At 42.4% G+C, this 14,465-nt stretch overlaps 1 protein-coding gene across 1 annotated transcript in view; it reads left to right on the forward strand.

The window, feature by feature from the left end:
• The first annotated feature begins 3,437 nt into the window (after positions 1-3,437).
• Positions 3,438-14,465, forward strand: part of LOC123519583 (ras-related protein ced-10-like) — an 18,751-nt gene continuing 7,723 nt past the window's right edge. The window contains exons 1-2 of the mRNA XM_045281006.1: positions 3,438-3,588; positions 9,054-9,140. Of these exons, the coding sequence (XP_045136941.1) occupies positions 9,054-9,140 (87 nt within the window). The 5' untranslated portion in view covers positions 3,438-3,588. The remainder of the gene's footprint in view (positions 3,589-9,053; positions 9,141-14,465) is intronic.

Here is a 14,465-nt window from a genome sequence, read left to right on the forward strand (position 1 = left end):
AGCCTTCCCTAGCTAGAAACATACAAACTTCCGACACAATACCAAGAAATAAGGGCTGGCATTCAGAAGCCCTTTACTCTCTCACTGCGACTGCTTTCCAAGGCCAAAGAGATGATACGCCATGTTTGCAAGTGTTTACTCGGTTCATAATGTAGAAATGTTGTTATTCCGTCTCTGGGACCATGAAAGCACCTGGCGTGAGTGTTTTAAATGTGGTGAACGTGCTGGTGTAGTGTTTTTGAATGTGGTTTTAAGTATTTGAGTGCGAGGAGACACAAAACAAATGCTTACTTTGAAATGTCACACAGGAAACAGATAAGCCTTGACTGTTACATAACATTACCACTCTCACATCCTGCTAAACTGCCCTATCCACCACCAACGTGACTGTCTCCATCTTACACCCTCACTCCTCGCCTCTTCCTCGACACCCTCACACTCTCCTCCACTGTACAGGGAAGCTTGAACTATTACATAACATTACCACTCTCACATCCTGCCAAACTGCCCTACCCACCACCAACGTAACTTCCATCTCACACCCTCACTTCTCGTCACCCTCTCTCTCTCTCTCTCTCTCTCGCTGTCACTCTATAGTATGTCTAATCTTAACTGGCTCCTGGATTCAAGACGTAGTGTAATTTGTTGATAATGTAATTGGTTTGATGTAAGTGATTCTTGTTTTCTGTTGATCAATACACAGAGAACAAGGACAGCTTACGGTTTTTCCTCTTGGACCCCACTCAGATCGACACCCAGGAGCCACTTCACAGGAGACAGACTTCATTTTCATTGATTTTTCCTTAATTTTTTCTCTATTTTTCCTTCATTTTCATTCATTATCCTTTATTTTCATTCATTTTCCTTCATTTTTTCTTTATTTCCATTCCTTTTCCTTCATTTTTGAATTTTCTTTAATTTTCATTCTTTTTCCTGATTTTTTTCTTTATTTTCTTTTATTTTCATTCATTTTCCTTTATTTTCTTTCATTTCTCTTCATTTTTCTTCATTTTCCCTTCATATTCCTTCATTTTCTTTTATTTTCCTTAATTTTCCTGAATTTTACCTTAATTTTCATTCATTTTCCTTCCTTTTCATTCATTATCCTTCATTTTCATTTATTATCCTTCATTTTCCTTCATTTTCCTTAAATTTTCTTCATTTTCTTTCATTTTCCTTAATTTTTCTCAGACCATACGATTTTCCTCAAGATCTGACAACCACGCATTCTTCTAGGACACCACTCAGACCGAGACCCAGAGCCACTTTAGAATAGAGGCTAATTCAGTCACGTCACCTTCTTGTCTACACCCTAGTCACGTGACACCAGATGCGCCATTCACACTATCGTCACTATCAGTCTTCCGAAAGCTCTCTCTCTGGAAGTACACGTCAAATTTAATGAGTTTCTTGTCAACGTCTCATCGACACCTTATCAAAAAGTCCTGTTAATTTGAAGTCATATTGATTCAATCCCTTCAGTACCATGACGCTTTGCCGTACTCATTTCGCTTACTCTCTGGTGATTTTATACAGCTTCAGAAACTTATGGGGGGGATTAAGATGGTGAAAACTGTGGCCATTAATCTTTTTGACCTCCATCGACCCTTCCTAATGTTAATAAAATCGTCTAATCATACCCAAAACTCAAGGTAGAAATGCGTTCCAGTACTGAAGGGATTAAGAGCATAAGAACATAAAAGAGGGAATCTGCAAGGGTCCGTCAGTCCTACACGTGGCAGTTCCTGTATGGGCAAAGCTACTTAATTCCATCTATCCCCAGCCATAAATTGATCTAATCTTCTTTAAACCCCTTCAGTACCATGACGTGTTTACATATTCATTCTGCTTGCTATTTGGTGATTCTATACAGCTTCTGAAAATTATGTGGGGAGTTAGAATAATGAAGACAGTGGCCATTAATCTTCTGACCTCCATAGGCCCTTCATAGTGTCAATAAAATGGTCTAATGGTACACAAATCTCAAGGTAAAAATGTGTCCCGGTATTGACTCACCACTAATGACATGACCACATATTTGCTCCCTAATCTTGAATTTTGGCTGACGCTTTTTTACTTTATAGAGAACCAACACTCAAGTAGATCTTTTTTTTTAATCTTTCTTTTTTTCTTGCCCCTGGCTGGCCCTCTTTCCTACATATATATAAAAAAGAATACTGCATTATCATCTCCCCTTGCCCCCGTCAGTCTTGCTAACATCCCGTCTCCCCGTCGCTACTCACCCTCCGCTTTCTTGATTCCTACCTCAACTCAGCTGCTATTTTCCTGCTTCACTGTTTTCCTTTTTTTTTTTTTTGAACGATCCAAGTCTTTGTCAAATGTTGAGTAATGCTATGATTAATTTCCGAGGAAAGTGTGGAATTTGTGTGTTAGTGTCTCTCTCTCTCTCTCTCTCTCTCTCTCTCTCTCTCTCTCTCTCTCTCTCTCTCTCTCTCTCTCTCGTCACTCCTCTTTCATTTTTCTCATTTCCTTGTGACATTTCTTCATAGTTTATTTACACAGGTTCTTATTCTCTCTCTCTCTCTCTCTCTCTCTCTCTCTCTCTCTCTCTCTCTCTCTCTCTCTCTCTCTCTCTCTCGCTTTAAATTTCTCAACTAGACAGAATGGTCAGTTTTATTTTTCTTTATTTTTCTTTTATGTTAGCTAAGTCTTACTCCGATCCTTTTCTTTCTTCTTCTTTCTTCCTCGCTTTATCGCCTCCTTTCTGTTTTCCGTTTTTTTTTTTTTCGCGTATGTCTTTCCTCTTCCCCCTCCGAGAGTTTCCCACCACAGAATTTTTTTTCTTTTCTCTTACCTTTTCGTCTCCTTCATAGAACTCGGAATATTTATGGGTAAACTTCCTACACACACACACACACACACACACTCTCTCTCTCTCTCTCTCTCTCTCTCTCTCTCTCTCTCTCTTTCCTCCATCTCTTCCGCGTTGTTATCTTCCTTACTTCCTTTCTGAGCTGTGTATTCTTGAGCTAGGATGATGATGCCGTGTGTGTGTGTGTGTGTGTGTGTGTGTGTGACTATCATCAACAAGATTAGTGACAACTACTACTACTACTACTACTACTACTACTACTACTACTAACCATCACCACCACCACCACCACCACTACCCCCACCTCACCATTTCCTAAAGAGTCATCGGAAACAAAACGTTCGTGGCACAAGAAAACCAAGAATGTCACTTCAACACCTAAAAATATATCACACTTTTCTTTGGAGTCACCAAGCGATCATTCACAACAGACTCACTTTTTTCTTTTCTTCCCTCACCATCACAACACTTCAAATCCCACAAAACTTATCAAAAAACCCAACAGAATCGGATCTTATGGAAACTTTTTATCACTAACGAAGATAGAGAGAGAGAGAAAGAAGCTGAAAATTCGGACGAGTGTTACACATCCAGCACGTTTTATCGCCCCGTTTCCTGTGAGGGTGTACCAAGGCCCGCCACCGATGCATTAAGACAACCACGGTGACTCGAGAACCTCCAGTGTGCCCCGCAACTCGGCCCGTCTCGCCTTACCTCGCCCCGCCTCTCCTCGCTCAAGTGCCAAAGAGATAAAGGCAAGTATGTCTGCTGACCTGCCGCTGTGATGTCCCGCGTTCATGTTTCTCGTTTTCTTTCTCCGTGGTGAGATACGTTGTGTTTAGCTTTCTTTCATCGTCGTTTTCGTATTTACTTTGTCTATCATCGCTGCGAGGAAATCACAGAGTTACTTGTGTTACGTAACGCGCGATGACAGTTTCTCGACTCCGTTCGTAATGCCCGAGTTAATTAAGGCTTGCTCTCTCACCACGACAATTTTCCAAGGTCACTGAGACAACTAGCCAGGGTTTCAAGACAGTTTCTCCTTTCAGTAAACTAGAGATCTTGCCAATCTATCGCCAGATCCATAAAGATACCCTTAAAAATACGAGTATCTTCAACTGGAGCCTTTGGAAAACAGAGTTGGTGAGAGAGCAAAGCGTTTCAGAATACCGACCAAAGTTAAACAAGTGTGGAGTGTTACCTTAGGGACGCCAGGAATGCTCGTGTTGCTCTACTCTTTCCCTGCCTCCCACTCCATTGATCCTTACCCTCTCAACTTCCCAAAACTGCTCTTATCACTGTACAACTCCTTTAAAACTGCTTCGTTCCTCCCTCCCTGCTCCATTCTGTTTCTCCCTCCTGCCTTGTACATCTTCCTGCCTTCTCCACCGCTTAATCCTCCTCTTCTCTATTCCTTACCGTGTTGTCTCATAAATTGCTTCTCACCCTCCCTTTCCCTGCACTGCTTGCTTGCACCACCTCACCACCCACTAAGCTGCCTCTGTACCCCGTCCCTGTCACTACTCCTTGCCTTCCTACCCCCTCCCAGCCGTCGTTCCAGTGAGACTAACTTGATTACGCACCTGTGTGACCCTGAAGCAGAGAAAAGAACCATCTGCGTGCATCTTTTCTCACATTTCAACGTAATGCCTGTGTGTGTGTGTGTGTGTGTGTGTGTGGAGGCGGCCAGTAAAGAACGAGGCCCCAGCACACTCCTGAGGCTACAGACATTTTTCCTGTGGGTGGTGGGCGTTGGAAATGGTGTTTACAGGAAGAGCGGATCGAGCGTGTGGCAGTCAGAGGGCGTGAACTGTATGTGAGGGGAGGCTCTATGTGTATGCAGGGGGTGTTAGGGTGTTTAGGTGTAACGAACAAGTAGGGTGGCTTGATAAGGGTGTACAGGCCGGGGTGAGCAAGCAAGGGTGTGCAGACGAGAAGCAAACAGCCTCATAATGGGTTTAAAGTTTCGAGGCAAATGAGACTCGTTGAAGCTGCACCTGCCTGTCTTGTTACCTGTCCACCTTGCCTGTCAGGTGTCTCGCTGGGGCTGTTAATATGTTCCTTGATCTTTTACACCGAGACCTTGTTGAACTTAAACTTATTACGTTTTGAATGCTAAGTGATTTGATTCTCTATGACTGGCTTTTGTTCATTGTTGCTTTCTTCACTTGGTTCAATGTTCACTGTAGACACAAGTGGCAGGGAAGCAAAGGCGGGTAAGGAGAAGTCTATGCCGTTATTACACTGCGTCGTTTGCCTTGGATAAGATTGCGGGAGAAGTCTGGGCTTTACTCTGCTACATTTGCTTTAGATTAGAGTGTATAGTTTAGGTGAGATTAGAGAAGGTGGGTGGGAGAGGAGGAATCTTTGCCTTCCATGGTACTCTTCTTATGTTAGCTTACCGCGAACAGCTTCCTGAGGGCCAAAAAAGTCTGCTGGCGTATCCTTTCTCTTTATTTTAGATTAGAGAAGGTGGGTGGGAAAGGAGGAATCTTTGCTTTCCATGGTACTTTTCTTATGTTAGCTTACTGCGAACAATCTCCTGAGGGGCAAAGAGTCTGCTGGTGTATCCTTTCTCTTTGTTTGACCTGTGTTCCGCAGCGGTAGTGTCGATGTGCGGCGCAACGCGATCGCCACACAAAGCGGGCTGCTATTGATACAAGCACGCCATCCATTCAGAGCTTACACAAACGCTCCTTGAAATTCAGCTGCCTGGTCGGGACACAGCACACGGGGAGGCTGTAACTCACTGTGACCACTCGTAGCAAGTGTCAGCTCTGGTTCAGGGGCTACATTTCAAATTCCTGTTGCCACTCCAAGTGTTAGAGTGTTAAAGGCATCGACCGCAAAACTAATGAGGTATTTGTTAGCTTTCAACTTATCTATAAATACATGATTGCGGAAGTACATACAGAAAAGTGGCAGACCTCAATAAATTAGAGAGTGTGGTATGTGTGGCTTGAGTGGCTGAGAGTCATGTTTCCTGTACATATTTTAGCACAAACGTAAATATTTCAGTGTATAGTTTCCAGGCTTCGTAAACACTAAACCGCCTCTTATTAGCCTGAAGAGAGTAAACAGAGGTACACTTGTAGAGGATGACAGGCAGACTGGAGGTAGTTTTTGTCTCCCTTACTGAGAAAACATCCTAAGCACATCACAATCCTTCAGCGCTGATACCATGCTACTGAAAACTCAACCTTTGTGTCTGCTGTCTGAGGTTTGTGTGGGCAGTTCAAGGGGATAATAATGCTATACACCTTCCACCACACTACGTCCATGCTATTTCCTTTTTTCCTTTTCATTCTGCATTTTTCATTATTCTAGATTAATTTGTATATTGTGTTTTTCCTATGTATTTCTGTATTCCTGTGTATTCTGTATTGCATGTCCTTCCTTCCCCTCAATGGCGAGTGTTTGGCCGTTCCCAGACACTTTCAACTCAATTGCTTTCATTTATTTTCGTTTCAGTTTTTACTCCTTCTTTTTTTTTTTTTTTAGCTCACATTTATGGATCACACTTTGATCGTATATTTCTGTGTCCGCTTCCTCGCCCCGGCACGGCTTGGGGGCGGTTGGCAATTGTTCCGGGAGTCGCCATCATCCGCTTCTGACGTGGACCTTAAAAAAAAAATGTATAATCACAAGAGAGGGAGCAGGTGCACGTCAGCCTTCACACCCTCACCCCTTCACCCCTCACACCTACAACAATCATGCGTTTTCTATATTTCTTTCGTTTTCTATATTTCTTTACCTTTTTTTTTTTTTATTTATTTTGCTGCATTGATGGGTCGCCTCAGTGTGCTGGGATGAATGTTTCACGCGTACGGACATGTGTGTGTGTGTGTGTGTGTGCGTGGTTTTTGAGGCGATCTGTGTTGCTTTTCATTCGAGACTAAGCTTTGGGCAAAACTCGTCCGCTGGTTCTCTGGTGTTCTGGTTCACCGTCCCATGTTCGTCCTGGGCTAACAATTTCGGCCCCAGATCATTTGATTATTTGTATTTTTTTTGCCACCGGACTCCAGAATGATGTCGGAATGGTGTTTTGTTGAGAAAAGAAGAAATGTTTTTTTTTTTTTTTTTTGCCGGCGGGGATGGGGAGCGATGGGTTTCCTGCGCTTCATTCTATACAACAATCCCGGTCTTTTGTTATTAACGCCTTCAGTACTGGGACACATTTTTACCTTGAGATATATGTACGATTAGACTATTTTATTGACATTAGAAAGGGTCTATGGAGGTTAGAAGATTATTGGGCAGAGTCTTTACTATTTTTCATTCCCACATAAGTTTCTGAAGCTGTGTAAAATCGCCATATAGTAAGCAGAATGAATATGGAAACGCGTCATGGTACTTAAGCTTGTCAGGGATGTGATTAAGTACGTACTACGGTAGACAGTATATAGGATGGTGTGTAGTGGGCAGACGTCTCTTTGTACGACGCTATCCAGGTCAGAACACAATGCAGTTACGAGGAACGAGAGTCTCTGGAGGGAAACTAAAGTGAAAATATTGATATGATGAGAGAAAGAAGAAAGTGAATATTGAAAACGCATAAATGTGTGTGTAGATATATACAAAACAGCAATGATAACACACACACACATACACACACACACACACACACACACACAAGAACGAGCCCAAACAAACACAAAAACAGACATGCGTATTTATTTTTCTCTCGCTTTTTATTAGAGCAACGGTGGAGTGGTGGTGGTGGTGGTGGTGGTGGTGGAGGTGGAGAGAGCGCTCGAGGGAAGGAACTTGTGCAAGATGAGTAGGAGGAGGAAGAGGAGGAGGATGATAATGAAGAAAGACAAGTGGGGAAGAAAAGAAAACGAATCTATAAATTGTTTGTATTCATTCTCATTTCATACTCGAGGAAAGAAAAATTAAGTTAAAGGAACACCTACTACTGCTACCACTACTGCTACTGCTACTGCTGCTGATGATGATGGTGATGCTGATGATGATAGTAACGGATGAAAAAAAAGTCTGAAACAGTTCTGCTCGCATTTCCACTTCATTCAAAAGGTTTTAATTGAAGTTGCACAGATTTGTAAGGATGTTTTTACGGTTCTAGTGACACAAACAAGACTTCTACATTATCAACAAGAGAAACACGCCTTAGAACCAGACTACTCACCTCTGTGGCCTCGGAAAATAGTCGTGGTGAGAGAACAAAGCGTTTCTGAAGACTGAAGATGTTGAATAAGTCACTGTGGTACAAATATATTTACATCAAAATAACACACACACACAGTCTCTCTCTCTCTCTCTCTCTCTCTCTCTCTCTCTCTCTCTCTCTCTCTCTCTCTCTCTCTCTCTCTCTCTCTCTCTCTCTCTCTCTCTCTCTCTCTCTCTCTCTCTCTCTCTCTCTCTCTCTCTCTCTCTCTCTCTCTCTCTCTCTCTCTCTCTCTCTCTCATCAGATTTACCCTCTCCCTTGAACAGCCTCGACTGTGTTAATTACAGGAGCCAGGGAGACACGGAAGCGGCTCATGGCATGCAGATACGCAGAAGGTGAAGGGACAGGAAGGAAGGGAGGCGGGGAGTGGATGGCATGAAGTAATAGACTGAATAGAAAGGAAAGGGTGGAGAGAAAGACGAAAGATAGAGAGGAAGGAAGGAAAGATAAAAGGATGACTGACAGAAAGAAAGGATGAAGTTGGACTGCTGCTACTACTACTACTACTACTACTACTACTACTACTACTACTACTACTACTACTACTACTACTACTACTTTAAGCATCTCCTGACCAGCAGAGGTTTTCATTGAGTTTGTCTTAGTTTTTGCGTCGTCTCAATGTACAAAACTTCTCTCACGATTTTGTTGTGTGTTACTCCACTACAGATACTTTTAATCTCTTCAGTGCCATGACATGTCTTCATATTCATTCTGCTTACTGCGTGATGATTTTATACAGCTTTAGAAACTTATGTGGGGATTGAAATAGTGAAGACTCTGGCCATTAATCTTCTGACCTCCATAAACCGTTCCTAAAGTAAATAAAATCGTCTAATCACACCCAAAACTCAAGGTAAAATGCGTCCCAGTACTGAAGGGGTTAAGACTGCAGAAACCTTACGTTAATTGGACGGATTTAGAATTTGTGTTGCTTTCACTAACGTGCACAAGTGTTAAGATATTTTTTCTCCTCTCGTGTGTTGCTTACAGATTTTATTTCTCCTTTCTTACTCGTGTGTTGCTTGCAGATGAGTGCCAGTGGACGGGTGCTGAAGATGGTGGCGGTGGGTGACGGTTTTGTGGGCAAGACAACGCTGCTCATCACTCACACCACGGTAAGGAAGTGTGGGAGGGAGTGAAGGATGTGATGTGACTCATATAGGCCTACATTCTGAAGCACTTCCCCTCCACACTATTTTCAAAGGGTTGTAGTTGAAGTGATGCAGGTTTTTAAGGATGTTTCTGTAATTCCAGTGACATATTAACAAGTTTTCTGAATTATCAACAGGACAAATACTTTTTAGAAATCGGGTAATCGTGTCAGTGGTCTTTGAAAATGGTCGCAGTGAGAGAGAGAAGCCTTTCCAAATATAACGTCGAGGATCATATTTTAAAACGCTTTGCTCTTTCACCATCACTGCTTTCCAAAGGCTCCAGTTGAAGATACTCGTACTTTTAAGAGTATTTTATGGTTCTGGTGATACATTGACGAGATTTCTAGTTTACTGAAAGGAGGAACTGCCTTGAATACTCGGCTAGTTGTCTGTGGGGCCTTGGAAAGCTGTCGTAGTGGGAGGAGAAGGCGTTTTTTAATACAAGCGTCAGTATGTGGAGAAGTGACGGTAAGGGAGTGAGTGGTGGAGTTTTGATGGAGTGGTGAGTGAAGTGGATGGAGAGACTTAGTATGTATTGCTATAACACCACCACCACCACCACCACCACCACCACCAACAACAACGACAACAACAACAACAACAACAACAACAACAACACTAATTCCCCACCTTCCCCCTCTCTCTCTCTCTCTCTCTCTCTCTCTCTCTCTCTCTCTCTCTCTCTCTCTCTCTCTCTCTCTCTCTCTCTCTCTCTCTCTTCGTAGCAGCCAAAGTCAGACACACAAACTGACACACAAACACAGATGAAAGAACGAAAGAGATGGAAAATGAAAAAATCAAATCACTGTGACAAATTGCACGGAATGGTCGTTTGCAAGTTACAGGTCGATGAGAGGTATTTATTTGGCAAATCCTTCACACCTGTCGAGCTGTCAGTGTCACCTGGCGTTGGAAGAATTGACAGAGCAGGTGCCTCGAACTTAACCTCCTTCAATACTGGGACACATTTTTATCTTGAAATTTGCGTACGAAAAGACCATTTTATTGACATTAGGAAGGGTGTATGGAGTTCTGAATATTAATGACCACAGTCTTCAGTACTCTAATCCCCTAAATAAGTTTCTGAAGCTGTATAAAATCACCAAATAATAAGCGGAGTGAATATGAAAATACAAGTTTTGTGTACGATTAGACCATTTTTATTGACATTAGGAAAGGTCTATGGAGGTCAGAAGATTAATGGCTACAGTCTTCATTACTCTAACGCCCTACATAAGTTTCTGAAGCTTATAAAATCACCAAATAGTAAGCAGAATGAATATGGAAATGCGTCATTGTACTGAAGGGGTTAAGCGTGCATGAAATGAGCCGAAATAGATAAAAAAATAACTCAAATCATCAGTAGGTGAATGTGAATGGCCATACAATATTTTCCACTATTGTTACAGGTTTTATTGCAGACAAAATCGCAACTGTCATTCTGTTCAGACCATGAAGGCATAGAATGTTGTCGCTTTTTTTTGTCATTAGCAGTATTGTTTTGGTGGTGATTAATTGTGCTAGACGTGTGTGTGTGTGTGTGTGTGTGTGTGTGTGTGTGTGTGTGTGTGTGTGTGTGTGTTCTCTCTCTCTCTCTCTCTCTCTCTCTCTCTCTCTCTCTCTTGATGAATTTGAAACAGTTACGTATTTCAAGGTTAAACCCAAATCGTGTGTGTGTGTGTGTGTGTGTGTGTGTGTGTGTGTGTGTGTGTGTGTGTGTGTGTGTGTGTGTGTGTGTGTGTGCGTCACGGCCTTAGCGTTGACAGATAGGCGGTATAAATTTAGCCTGCAGCAGATGTCAATAGAGGAAATCTGCTCTTGCCTCCACTGAAGCACGGAAGTAAACACGAACCTGGCGAACTCTCTGTCCTATGAAATTTCTCCCTTCAATATTGGCTGTTCACTTCATCTAGCATTCAATAAGCCATCCTATCCTTTTGCTCTACCTCATAAACCTCAGAGATAGAAAGACAGAGAGAGGGAGAGATGAAGAGACAGAGAAAGAGAGAGAGAGTAACGTTCTTTTCTCCTTGTCTTTCATTGCATGTTGTTCCTCCTCTTCGTATTCTCTATCTCTCTCTCCGCTTCTCCATTTATTTGCGTCGCTATTCTCCTTCTTTCGAGTGTCTGAGCTGCCGCGTGCTCCATTCACTCGCTGTCTTTCTCTGCGTGTGTGTGTCTCTCTTTATCCGTTCCTCCATTCCTCCATTCGTCTGCCTCTCCATCTGTTTGATTGCCCATTTTATCTCCGTGTGTCTGGCCAACAATAGAAATAGCAATAAACGAAGGAGAGAGAGAGAGAGAGAGAGAGAGAGAGAGAGAGATAAAAAAAAAGATAACAGAGGAGAACCACAAAGGAAAACAAACAAGGATAGAATTTGATGAAAGCAAGGAATAAGTGAAACGAAGGAAGAACAGAGAGAAAAGGGAAGGATGAAGTGAATGAAGGAAAGACATGAGAGATAAATGACGATGAATAAAAGAATAAGTAGAGAAGAGAATGGCAGACGGGATCGATAAGGGATAGATAAAGGAGAGAGAGAAGACAGAAACAAAGGAATAACAGAGAAGAATCACGATCGATAAAGGAAGGAACAATAAAGAAGGGAGATAAGAAAAAGGGAGGAAGGCAATGACAAAGAGGAGGACAGACAAACCAGCACTGTGGGAGGAAAACGTGACGAGGAAAGAGACACAGGAGGGACAGCTGGGACACTCGATCCTCCCCGGGGCTCAGGTGTCAGACGAGGTGCACCATTAAGGGGAATTACAACAGCTGTGATCACATAAACAGGCATTTCCCTCCGTGTTGAATGCCTTCAGTACTATGACGCGTTTCCATATTCATTCTGCTTACTATTTGGTGATTTTTATACAGCTTCAGAAACTCATGTGAGGGATTAAAATGTGAAGATTCTGGTCATTAATCTTCTGACCTCCATTGACCTTTCCTAATGTCAATAAAATGGTCTAATCGTACACAAAACTTGCATTTTCATATTCATTCTGCTTACTATTGAGTGATTTTATGCACCTTCAGAAACTCATGTGGCGGACTGAAATAGTGAAGTTTCTATCCTTTAATCTCCTAACCTTCATAGATATTCCTAATGTCAACAAAATGGTTTAATCGTACACAAAACTTGCATTTTCATATTCATTTTGCTAACTATTCGGGGATTGTATACAGCTTCAGAAACTCATGTGGGGATTAAAACAGTGAAGTTTCTGGCCATTAATCTTCTGACCTCCATAGACCCTTCCTAATGTCAATGAAATAGTCCAATCATACTCAAAAGAATCACTAAGAAAACCGATCTTTTACCATCACAAACTATCAAACTAACACATTTCAGTGGCCGCGGATTGGAGATAAACTGAGATAAGCCTGGTATAATGAACAGGAACACACACAACAACATTCTCAACACCATAACAACGATACATGCAAACACGTGACTCAAAACAGTAAACGAGGACCATGAAAAGCCACAGAGAATAACATGAAAAGTGGAACCTCATGACACTAGTGAAAGAAGTGGAACAAGTGGTCATGTAGAGCTTATAGAGAGGAAACGAGACTGCCCCCCTCTCTCTCTCTCTCTCTCAACAGGAGATACCCAAGGTCACGAGGAATGAGAGGCAGGAAGGGAGGGAGATAGGATGCCAAACAAAGCCACGGTAGAGAGTGAGATAGCTCCTCTCTTTCTAAGAGGCTGGGATACTGGGATACTGGGATACTGGGATACTGGGATGCGGGGATACTGGGATGCTGGTAGGAAAATTAAATGTATTGATCTTGTGGCTTTTATTCTCTCTCTCTCTCTCTCTCTCTCTCTCTCTCTCTCTCTCTCTCTCTCTCTCTCTCTCTCTCTCTCTCTCTCTCTATTTTTTTTTTTTCGTTTTGTGTTAGTTCAGTGGTTTTTTACATCGTTGTCATGAATTGTGGGTAAAAAGATGATATGGTCATTCGTTTTTTTTGGTTGCTGTTTGTTGTTGTTATTGTTATCATAGTTGTTGTTGTGTTGTTTCTTCTTCGTCTCTTCTTCATTTTCTTTCTTTCTTTACTCCTCCTCCTCCTCCTCCTCCTCCTTCTCCTCCTCCTCCTCCTCCTCCGGAAGCAACATCCTGCCTTGCTGGAGTTCGCCATGACTCAGGACATAGGTAAAGGACGAGGGTGAGGCTGTGGGGGAGTGGGTAGCTGAGGTGATGGGGAAGGGCAGGGAAGGGCAGGGCAGGGCAGGGCAGGGCAGGGCAGGGCAGGGCAGCCAGAGAGACCACTGAGTGCCTCTCCCTCACACTGACACCCTTGGCTTGGCACTACGATGCTTTGACACTCTGACCTTTAAGCTTTTTGCTGAAATTTTGAAGGATTTATATTTTTCATTTCGTTTTTACTTTTTTTTATGTAAGAGGTGAAAACTGACCCACTTAGCTGCCAGTTTCTTTGCAGGTCCGAGAGAGTAAGCCAAAATAAAGGAATGAATGTCTTAAAACCTCCTTCTTAACCCCTTCAGTACCATGATGCGTTTCCATATTCATTCTGCCTACTATTTGGTGATTTTATACACCTTCGGAAACTTATGTGGGGGATTAAAATAGTGAAGACTTTGGCCATTAATCTTCTGACCTCCATAGACCCTTTCTAGTGTAAATAAAATGGTCTAATCGTGCACAAATTTCGAAGTAAAAAGTTGCCCCAGTATTGAAAGCGTTTAAGTGAAGTCAAGTCATAGGAAGTTTGAAAATACACCTAAAACTTTAATTTCTATCGGCTGTCAATCTGCAAACGCTGCGTGAAAGGCAAGATACGGTGCACGACGCCCGATTCCACAGTTGCCTTGATAATGTTCGTGACTGAAATCATTACCATCACTTACATTTCACAGCAGTTCTCGCAGTGACGAAGACAAAACAAAGGTAAGTGGAGGTACAGATTCTCTCTCACTGACAACCAAAGGACCTGAAATACGAAGATTCTAACGCACAGTAACACACAATACTTTCCGTCTCACCACGCAAGGATAGACGAAGAAGATAAGATAGAAAGAAATAAAGCGATTATAATTGAAACAGACTGTCGCTGAATGGAGGAGACAAAATGAGTACCAAGAATTGAGAAGGTTAGGTTAAGTTAGGTTAGGTTAGGACAAAGATTAGGTTAGGTTAGGTTAGGTTAGGACAAAGATTAGGTTAGTTTAGGTTAGGTTAGGGCAAAGGTTAGTGGTGGCTGTACAAATTGTCACTCACTGAACACCAAAAGACCTGAAATAAAGAGTCTAACGC

Source organism: Portunus trituberculatus, chromosome 45 (assembly GCF_017591435.1).
Source record: "Portunus trituberculatus isolate SZX2019 chromosome 45, ASM1759143v1, whole genome shotgun sequence".
Taxonomy (NCBI): domain Eukaryota; kingdom Metazoa; phylum Arthropoda; class Malacostraca; order Decapoda; family Portunidae; genus Portunus; species Portunus trituberculatus.